This window comes from Denticeps clupeoides, chromosome 4 (genome assembly GCF_900700375.1).
Source record: "Denticeps clupeoides chromosome 4, fDenClu1.1, whole genome shotgun sequence".
Taxonomy (NCBI): domain Eukaryota; kingdom Metazoa; phylum Chordata; class Actinopteri; order Clupeiformes; family Denticipitidae; genus Denticeps; species Denticeps clupeoides.
The window spans coordinates 28,135,400-28,146,629 of record NC_041710.1 but is presented as its reverse complement, the minus strand read 5'-3'; the positions used below and the strand labels follow the sequence as shown (position 1 = coordinate 28,146,629).

The following is an 11,230-nucleotide window of genomic DNA, read 5'->3' as shown; positions in this document are numbered from 1 at the left end:
GGAAAATCCCTGTGTGGACAGGACAAAATGTCTTTTTGGCGATTTAAGGGACTGGTGGAAAAGGAGCAGGCCCGTTGTCACCATGTCCCAAATTCACTATAGGTGGAGACTACATGAAACTGAGGCCCAAAGAGACAGACGAACGTCATGGCACGTCACATATGTATTCGACTCTCTACGTCCCGTCTAGTCCCCACCAGCAACCTCGGGCACATTTCAAATGCTCAAATTCTGAAAATTGCATTTATTTGGCATGATTGCTAATGGGGGTGAACGAAGGACTACTGGAAGGCCATGACATTTCCACCCGACCAGTAGGAAGGGATAGTCGGTTAAGACAGAATAATTGGGACGAGGGGGACTGAAAATCCATCCAACCAACCAGTGTTTAAGGAATCAGTCATTCTCGGAAGGGTTAAAGAAAAGAAACGTTTTATTCATAAACATTTGTCATAAAAATAACAACATCAAAGTTCATTCAAAGTGTTCTGTATAAACCATGTAAATATGTACAAAATCGCTTCCTCGCAGTTAATATAACTTAAGGCAAGTTAAGATCGTTCTTTTTTTGGCCCGTCACCCTGACAGTTCGTGGCGATCTCTGACAAGCCTTCGCCGTGCACCTCCCTGTGTGTCCCGTTTAGAAAAGTAGAAGAATCTGCAGCAATGTGTGCTACCTGGTTACTCAACTGCAATGTTCTCCAGTCGACCACGCCACAGACTACAACGGAGGCGATCTCGGAATCGTACGTCTATGTACACAGGCAGAGCGACTTGAGAGGAACCACAATCAAATAATGCCGCGGTTGGCCTTGGTTCAGGGGGGCGGGGGGTTCGTCTCTTACTTCTCGAAACCTGCAGTATAGCTGTGAAATCTGCCATTAGACTGAATGGATGAGCTTCAATTTGTTTTTTTTTCCTGAGGTCTCTCTCTCTCTCTCTCCCTAACCTATTACAGCACACATGAAACATTGTGAGTAAGTGTAGAAATACAGTAAATATTTTTGTCTTTTTAAAAAGTCGACAACATTAGCAATGGAAATATAGGTACACATTTATAAAAATACAAATTAGTTATAGCCATACAAATATATTTATTTTCCACTTCACAATTAAATCCTTGAACTATTAGTTAAGTACAACACGATAACCACCAAAGAGCATAATACACATGAAACGAAGGAAAATAAAAGTCATTCGTTGGAAAAGAAATCCCAAAAAGCTTGGCACGACATGAACCCCATAGTGGTCAAGGCCAGAGGGAGGAAGAAAGAAACGACATTCGTGGTCTTTAAAAACGAGGTCAGTGGTCAGCTGGCTTCCGCTGGTCCTGCGTGGCGGCCACGTCGACATAAGCATGCGCCTCGGAGAGGAGAACAAGAGTCCGAGTGACGGCACCGAGGGGCTCGAAAACCAAAAGCGCAAAGCGTTAAGCCTCTCGCGCCGAGTACGTATAAGTGCAATGCGGCCCCGGGCCACGTGACCCCGAGACGTCGTTTTACAATCGAGTATGCATCTGTTGCATAGGCGGCGGTGGCGGCGGCGGCGCGCAAGCGGGGTTCCACAGCGACCCGCCTCCGGCCCTCCTGCGTTCTCCTGCGTCCGCGATCTTTCCAAGACGGAGAGACGCGAGCGGGATGGAGAGGGAGGAGAGGAAAAAAGAAAAAAGGGGCCGAGGTTCGAACGTGCCTCACATGCCCTCGGGCAGGGCGAAGGGCCAGGCGCCGGCCGCCGGCGGCTTCAGCTCCATCTTCTCCTTCTGCTTCAGGTGCACCCGGCCGTGCCGCTTGCGCTCGTCGCTGCGGGCGAAGCGCTTGCCGCACACGTCGCAGGAGAAGGGCTTCTCGCCCGTGTGCGTCCGCGTGTGCGTGGTCAGGTGGTCGCTGCGGCTGAAGCTGCGCAGGCAGATGCGGCACTGGAACGGCTTGTGTCCGGTGTGGATGCGGATGTGCCGGTTGAGCTCGTCGGAGCGGGAGAAGCGCCGGTCGCAGTTCTCCATGGGGCAGGTGAAGGGCTTCTCCTTGGCCGGGCCCCCGGGGGCCCCGGGGCTTTTCCGGGGCCGCGGGGCCTTGGGCGGCCGGGCGCAGGCCTGGCCGAAGGACTCGGGCAGCAGGGAGGAGTAGAGGATGGAGTCGATGGTGGAGGACGGGTAGGGGGCGTCGCACTGGTCGGCTCCGGGGAAGAGGGGGGGCTTCAGGAGGCTGCTGGAGGAGATGTCCATGAGCGGGGCGGGGTAGCAGAAGCCCTGCGAGCACGTGTCCGCGAAGCACGGCTCCTGCTTTATGGGGTTCTCCACCTTGAACTCCATCTCCGCGCCGGGGCACATGGGGGAGAAGGAGTCCAGGAGCTCCTTCACGTCCACCTGCTGGTCGGGGGGGAAGTCGTTGGACATCGGGAAGGTCTCGGGCTGGAAGGCCGGGTCCAGGTAGCCGTCGGACTTGGCGCTGAACGCCCCCCACTCGTAGCAGGCGCTGTCGAACTCGTTCTTGACGACCACCGGGAAGGAGGCCGACTCCGACTTGTGGCCCGGGGCCTGGCCGGGGGAGGCGAAGGCGAACTGGGAGCCGCCGTCGGCCGAGATGCCCACGATCTCGGTGATCATGTTGAGCAGCGTCTCCGTGCTGCACGCGGCGCCCTGAGACGCCTCCACGTAGAAGCTGCCGGAGTAGGCGAGGGAGGAAGAGGAGGAGGAGGAGGACGGGTAGCTTCCCTTGGCGCCGTCACAGGGGTTGTAGAGAAAATCGGAATTTGTGGGTTCCGATTTGGGCGTGACAGTTGTTCCCTCTGAATAAATAGAAATAATAAAGAAAAGGGGAGAGCAACTTTGAGTCATTACGTTTTTTTTTGTTTTTTTTACGTTCCGAACGCAAACGAGGCGCACAAGTTACATAAGAGCGCAAGAAGCGGTTTTCCCAGCGGAACCGTCCGGAAGCAGGAGAATCGTGGCGAGAACTCACCGTGCGCGGCGTCCACGAACACGGCGTCCCGGGCGTCTTTCCCCGCAGCCCGCTCCCGGCCACAGTTCTCAAACTGGGGGTAGAACGAGTCTTGAGAGTTCAAATCCATGTTGTTCAGCATCGTTCCCCCCGCAATATCAAATCCAGACGTCGTGCACCAAGGAGGAAAACCGCAGGAAAATATCTATAAACAATAATAAAAATATATATATCTACATATGAATAAAAAGGTAGCGTCCTGGTTCTTCTTCTTCACACTTTTTGTAAGGTCCGGCGTGCGTGAAAAAAAAATCGGGATTTATCCACCCCCAGTTTTTTTTTTTTTTTTTTTTTTAAATATATATATTTGGTTTTTTTTTTTTTTTTCTTGCTCTCCCCCCGTTTTCTTCTGGAGCTCCTCCGCTATCTGTTGCTGCGAATTTCACACCGACGGCTTCCCTTCCCTCCGCCTTTTTATACACCACGGCTGACCGACGGGCCCTCCTCCCCATTCACCGGCCCCGGTGAAGAGGATTCCCCGCTGCGTGGCGCCTTCGTGCCCATAAATGGACAGAGGATGTGACGGGCTTCCCCCAAAAAAGGCGAGTTACGTTTCTGACGTGTCAACAGGTCCCTGGTACTTGTTGGAAGTGAAGCGCTGCGGTGCGGGTTTTTTTCCTCCTTCTTCTTCTTCCACACGACGACACTGAAGGGGTTTATTGGGGATGATAGCGGTACCCCAGCAGACGAGGCTGGTCACAAATCGTTTGGCAATTACGCAATAAAGATAAACTAGGCGTGAAATTGATAAAAATATTATTTCTCTCTACGGACCAGGTACCCACTTGGGCCACGACGTACGGGGAAGGTGTGGGATTATTAAAAAAAAAAAAAAAGATTGTTCTTTAGGGGGAAATGAGAACTTGTGCGTGGCTCCTCGCTCCTGTTCTCTGTGGAGTGGGCTGGGCACGCGGCTCTCCCACGGCTCGTGCCCTCCCCTCCTCTTCCACCGTGTCTGCTGTGGTCGGAAATATGAAATATCAAACTCGAGCCGTGGCCTTTCGGACACGGCGGCGGATCGATCGGACCTCCCCGCGACGTCGGCGGCTGAAACCCCACGTTCACGCGTTGACATTTTCCACGCGGGCGCTTTTTGTATTTTCGCACTGGCCTGCAGGGTGTGAAAGTCGCTGGAGAGCTGCAATAAAGCCCGGTCCCCGTCCCCTCCCGTCCCCTCCAGTCCATCACCGATAAGCCGCGAATGGAGAGTGAAAATGAAGTGGGGAAACGCTGCGATCAGCACCTTGGACAGCTCCGTCCAACTTGTCTTCGCTCAGGTCGTCCTCCTACGTCGCGGGGAGCTGGACAGCTCCTGCATTTTATAACGGCGACGCTGGACACTGAGGACACTGCGGTGCGGCCTACACGGGAGCATCTACTCCATCTTCCATCTTACTCCTCAATCAGTTTCATTGTCCTGACCGGTTATGAATTTGGGGGTTCTAGACTGGCATAAATGAGGGGGCGCGCATGGCAATGAAGGTGGGAATGGGGTGTGGTGGGGTGCTCTGGGAACTCCTCCACCCTAAGACCTGTCCAACTTGGGTGTCCCATCTGAAGGCTGAACTCACTGAGGCACATAAACCCCCCCTCAGGGGGGAAACTACAAAAATAAAAGATTCCTCATCAGATTATTATTAAAAACATAACATTTACCTGCATTGCATGGCCTATATCAAATTTATAGCCTATTATATTGTACTGCACATTGTTCAACTATACACACTTATAGACCCATGTACCATCATACATATGTTTATACTAAATATATACGTTATATATATAAATATATATTTATAAACGTATTGTATATTTCTACACTGTACTTGAGAGACACCATCTACTGGAATCAAATTCCCTGTAGGTGCTTGCACTACTTGGCCAATAAACACGATTCTGATTCTGATTTCGCAATAATTAACACATTACCTGACGACAGTGGCCCAACTAAAACGTAATCAAAAAATGAACAAACGAAAATTTTACAAGCAGCGAATTATACGGAACGGGTAGGTACGTATTTGCTTACCGAGCAATTTTTTTACCACCCAAGCTCGACCTGACCCAGCCTGACAGTGGGATCGAAAAAACCCACACTTCTCTACGAGACTGAAACTAATATGGATGGATTTTTACAGTCGCTAAGTTATTGAAGACAGATTTGCTGCATCCTCTGAGCCTACCATCTTTTTGCTCTTGCCTACTTGCTGAGAAACTTGGGTGGTAGTAGCCTGGTGGGTAACACACTCGCCTGTGAACCAGAAGACCCAGGTTCAAATCCCACTTACTACCATTGTGTCCCTGAGCAAGACTCCAGGGGGGGACTGTCCCTGTAACTACTGATTGTAAGTCGCTCAGGACAAGGGCCTCTGATAAATGCTGTAAATGTTAAACTTGACACTGGCTCATTTGCATACTTAGAGCTATTGGCTGTTTAGCTGGGGGGCAAGGGGAGTGGGGATCCACCCACAAACAGAGCACGGAGGGAAACCGGTCATCTAATTTGTGCCTGTTCCCGTGGATTTTTCAGCTACCGTAGTAATTCTTGTCAGTGTTTTAGTCTGTGGGCAATTTACTATTTTCTTTCTCAACTTCTGAATGTTTGGTTTAAGGGGGCATTGCTCCCCCTTGACCCAGCGTAGAGGTGGCTCGTTGCTAAGGACGTTTCTGAGCACTTTTTAAAAAATCAAGCCGAGGAGGAGGGTGACATCAATTTGATGCAACACACTCACCTTGGCCCTTTCATTCATACTCCCCATATTCAGAGCAAAAATTGTTTTGTTACAGGGACCACAGAAACCACAAAAAAGCATAGGAATGTGGAACGGACACAGTGCCAGTATTTAGATCCCGGCTAAGGACAAATACACGAATATTGTGAAGAGCCTGTCATCACCAAGGCCTGTCGGATTACAACATGCACCCCAACTGTGCAGATCAGGTCACCAAACACCAACCACTGGTGCTGAAGTTTCTTCATGTTCAGGACTCAACCCAACGTGACTGTTTGCTGTTGCCGAAAGGAAGTGAAGTAAAACTGGATGCATTGATGGCTTGTGCATTAAATTAACGTAAAAGCGCTGAGCGCAAATATAACACGCCAGGTTATGACCCAGGTTAAAGACCACAAAGTCACAGGCTGACTACCATTGTGTCCCTGGGGACTGTCCATAAATTCCACTAATGTAAATGTAAATATGCAAACGAACTCTCTCCACGGGGAGACAGAAGGAAGGATGGGAGGGGGGTGCTGAGGCGTCCTCAGATGCATTTAAGCGCACAAATGGACAGGCGAGAAATTTAAAGGCCGGCGGAGTGTCTTTTAGGTGTTATTTAGCGCGGCCGGAGAGATCTCCAGACTGGTGCGCAACTCGGGATAATGACACAATTGACATTCTCCGGAACCAACTCTCTCCTCCCCGGCGCAGTAATGTGCTCCTCTTCCAGAGACCTAAATGTTTCATCTCGCAGCGGTGTCCTGGAGTCAGCCGAAATCTATTAAAAAGGTCTCGTGGCGCGCAGTGCGCGTTACCAAGACGCGTTATGAGAACCGGCGAGCGGCGCTCACCTCTCGCCTCTGCAAAATACCACGGGGAACAGTAATGGCTTTATGTAATGCCGGCACTTATCAAGATTATCGCACGGGAGTAATCCGCCGCAGGTAGACGTTTAATGAGAGCAACGCCGGCCTCGCTTTTTGTCAAAAAACGGCGACAAATAGGCTTCTATTGACTGGAGGGCCGCACGTATATGAAAGGAAAGCGGCAGGCCTGACGCTGACACATTGTGTGAGAAGAAAGGGTTTAGATAGTTTTTTTTTTTTTGTTTTTTTTTATGATTTTGTGACTAATGTAAAGAGGTAGATTACAGTCTAGGGAATATTCATAAAATGCATATTCTGTTGCCGGGGATGTTTCGTTGTGCCGGTTCCAATCCCGGGTAAATGTGCGTGATCACAACCAGTTGTGCGGGGTGTAGCCTAGTGGGTAACACACTGGCCTATGAACCAGAAGACCCAGGTTCAAACCCCACTTACTACCATTGTGTCCCTGAGCAAAAAAAAAAAACTTGTGATACAGAGCAGCACAGCACACAGTGCACACAATTTGTCCTCTGCATTTAACCCCTGAGTGAGCAGTGCCATGACAGGCGCTCGGTGGGCAGTGTGTGGGGATGGTGCTTTGCTCAGTGGCACCGCGCCGGATCAGGATTCTGAATGCCGGCAACCTTCTGAATATGGGGCTGTTTCCTTAACCGGGTGCTTCGGTTTCCTCCCGCCATCTGAAAGCATGTGCGAGGTGGATTGGTGACTCTAAACTGATCCGAGTGTGTATGAGTGTTTGAGACAATGATGCTGTCACACCTACGTCTGCTTATGCATTTACATACTGTATTCGTGTGAATTTGGCAAGCAATTATTTATTGCTTCTTTAAACAGTGCAACTGTGTTCAATTGTACTAAAATAACCAAATAACTGGTCATGTCAGCAGTTTATTTCATCTTCACCTACAAGATCTCGGTTATACTCTATCGATTGGTGCTTTCCATTTAAAGTGCTTAAAGTGTACAAAAAAGCTTAATCAGAAGCATATCCCATTACTTAAATGGCCAAAAACAGTACTCAAAATTATTAAAGCATGTAGAATGTATCATGTTATGCATTCAATTCTTCAAAACGTATTAATAAAATACCGAAATAATGTATATACCATGCTGACCTGTCACAACCTTAAAACCACATATAGAGGAGGTGAGTAATATTTATGCCAGTTCTTAATGTCTTGAAAGCAGGAGAAATGGGCAAGATTAAGGATCTGTGCAAATTTTAAATTCAACATTTTGGATATTCAAGTCACTCTGAAGGTTATGGGGAACATAAGCGTTCATGTCATGTACAGATACCTGCTTACTTACAATGCATACAATTAAAAACCTAAAGCCCATATAAGGCAATCAATAACCAAACCACAGCCAGATGTGTGATTCGGAGATGAAATGGCCAGAGGAGAAGGATGTACGCCCGTGGTGGCAGTGCAACGCTCTTGCCGATGTTCATACCCAGTGACTGGGTATGAATGTCCCATTCTCAAAGTTTACCCTCTGCTGCTATTGCCTTGGTTGGAGATACCACAGCTGGCATGACCCTGGACCAGGATTTCGTGTTGGCCTGTCTCTGATCTCCCTGATTGTTGTCATCCGTCACTGTTAGTATAAATCTGTCCAGGTTGTGTTATGTCCTCGAGCAGTCATCGTCCTTGCCTGCACTTCTTCTAAGGTCTTGAGAAGTCCATGCCTTGATGGTCTGATTTAGCAGCCTGAGCAGGTGGCAGCAGGTAGCCAAATATGTCTTAGTACTGTAATTCCGGGGAAAAGAATGCTCTTTATAGACAACGCTTTTAGTATAATTTAGTTGTGTACATCCTGTAGCAGTATGAGTCTGCTTCCTTCTGGCAGACTGAAGCAGAAAGAGCATATCTGCATGATTTCTGCAGACGGACTCGTATCATGACTTATGGCTTTTATCCCAGCATTCTTTGGGCAGCAGCAGCCCACAGATAGGGTGCCAGGTGCATTCACGCACACTCTCAAATCAGGACCATTTTAGCTTTGCCTATTCAACTATTGTGTGTGTGTTTGGGCTGTGGGAGGAAACCTAAGAAGCCAAAGACCAAATTCCACGCAGCGTGAGTCTGATGCTGAGACATGTGGATGGGCCTGCATGAAATGAAGCTTTTACAGTTCTGACTTGATGGAAGGAATATTGAATCATGTGCAGCATTTCACAATGATGTGAAGTCCTGCACGCGTATTTCACTGACTGCTCATCAATTAATCACTTCTATTTTCAATTTGGTGAGGATTCAGCAGGATTAGCTCTGATCCCCGTGAAGTACTACGGTAAGAATCTGCACGCACATTCAGCCCTTTGCTTTGATAGCAGACACTGAAATAAAGCAACTCCACCAAAGGGCAGGTTGGTGCAAGGTACTTGAGGAATCACACACCCCCCCCCCCACATTTCTCCATCATGCCCCACATTACAGACGCCCTCACGGCACTGGATGAAGGCTCTGCATCCACCGTGGCCAGGGAAGGACAATGGAGGTTCTAAGAAACCGAATAAAAGGATTGGGAGAGCAACCATCTCCGAAACCTCTGCCGGAAACACGACTCGCTATAAATATAAGACGCTCGCCTCGCCTGCCAAGATTTTTTTTTTTTTTTCCTTCTTCTCTCCATCAGTCTTTTTATTCAATGCATCGGTTATATACCAGCAGCCGCGCGTTGAGGAAAAAGGAACGGAAGTGTGGTGCCTTTGAAGGAGCTGCATGTTGCTCTCTCTCTCCCTTCTTTCAAAGTGTGGGAGTGGGGTTAGGGAAGCCCGCTACAGCGCTGTGCCCCACTCACAGAACAGCAGGTTTTCCTTGCGCTCCAAAAATACACCCGGCTCGCCCACCACCGTCCCCGGACGCCCATCCTGGAGATTAGAGCAGCGCCGCTCTTCCTGATCGTGACTGCGAGGTGTTCCAGCGGTTCCCCGTCCGCCCATCCGCTCCCACTCCCCCCTACACCAGTGCTGTTCGGCCCCTGCTGAAAAACCCCGGTCCACTCCACCAAGGGCCAGAACCTGGCTGAGTTCCACATCCGGTATCTGCACCTTCTGAAGCAATCTAGGCAATATATGAGATGGCAGTAAAACACCGTCACGGCCTTTTGGCCAATGAGGTCTTTAGGGAGGGAGGGGCTATTTAAAATGTAATGTGCATATGGGACACCAACTCTGCCTTGAGGTGAGAATCAATGGTCAACAAGAAGCGATTACTGCGCATCAGCAAATTCAAACTGTCAGTGAGTGCAATAGATTCAAGCCCCCAAAGGCATGGTGCATATATCTTATAAATCACGAAATATCATGAATTCTACTTGGCTGTCACTGTGTCCTCTATGCAAGTCTCTCGTCAAACTACACCGGAGACGTGCAGCTTGTAAGAACTGGCCATTTCAGCAAGGTAATTCAATCATAAAGAGACCCTTTAGTGTGAAGCCATCGAAAAAGAAACAGACCTATTCAAATAAAAACATATCACAGCTTTTAAAAAAAAAAAAAAAAAAATGTATTCTCCATCAAGGAAATAGACTAAGAATGCAGAGCCTCAGTCGGCGCTTAGCAGAAGTAACTATGGTAACGGGCGCTCGGTATGGCACTGCTTCCACAGGCTCTCCAGAAATAAAACTGTTGGGCTAAGAGTGAGCAGGTAAAGACAAAAGATCCCGGGTGAGCCTATTTATAGCGATCCCGGCACTTACATAACATAACGCACACAGGGCAGCACTGGCAAGGCAGAGTGCAGAAAGGAAAGAGAGTCGCCCGGGGGCACGGGTCACCACGCGGCCACAGGCTCCCCTCCCAGTCGGCCCGAGGTCGAGGAAAGGCTGAGAAGAGGGCAGCGAGCGTTTAACGGATGGGAGGTGAGAGCGATAGCGGAGAAGAGAAAGTGGTGGGATTTGCCGTTGTAGTAGATTAGTGGGTAACACACTCGCCTCAACGTCACAGGTCCCGCACATTGTGTCCCTGAGCAAGAAACTTAGTCCTGAGGACAAGGGAGTCTGATGAATGGCGTAAATGCAAATGTGATTTGCCGACGGTCAAATGTGTTGGACGGCGGGCGCTCTTACGTGGATCACGTCTCTCAGGCTGGGTCCCCGGGGAGGCGCAACAAGCGTCAGTAAGCAGCACAACCAGAGGCTGGGCCTACCAGCGTCACGGTAACGCTTGCATCACCGACAGATCTCATTCTCTCACGAGCAAACGAGTGTTTACTGAACGCAGCAAAACGCTCGTGGGTTTTCATTTTATGATTTTTTCAAAAGAAAGCTTAGCGTACAATATATGATGGGGGGGGGGGGGGGGGGGGGGGGGGGGGGGGGGGGGGGCTGACCAGGGGGCTTCATGAGACAAGCTGCATCCACAGCGTCAGGATGTGATATCACTGCAGAGCATTAGTCAACCAAGGGAGAGCGAACGCTCCTGTTTGATTACATCAGACATTAAATCGTTGAGTAGCTGCTCCTAAAACAACATTAGACTTTCAGTTATTGAAATTGATATAGATTAAACTCTATTTTTTATATTTTATTTTTTTAAGTTTGAAAAAACAGCTCCACCTAGCATCAAAGGCAAGCAATTACACCCCTCCCACTACACACACACACACACTTCCCTTTAGTTTGG

At 49.2% G+C, this 11,230-nt stretch overlaps 1 protein-coding gene across 1 annotated transcript; it reads right to left on the bottom strand.

Annotated features, from left to right (window-relative positions):
- Window positions 1-415: 415 nt before the first annotated feature.
- LOC114788850 (early growth response protein 1) lies at window positions 416-3,375 on the bottom strand. The gene is made up of 2 exons (XM_028977774.1): window positions 2,958-3,375; window positions 416-2,784 (listed from the first exon to the last, which is right to left on the bottom strand). Exons 1-2 carry the CDS (start codon window positions 3,076-3,078, stop codon window positions 1,691-1,693), a joined length of 1,215 nt encoding a protein of 404 aa, XP_028833607.1. The 5' UTR covers window positions 3,079-3,375; the 3' UTR covers window positions 416-1,690.
- Window positions 3,376-11,230: the final 7,855 nt, after the last annotated feature.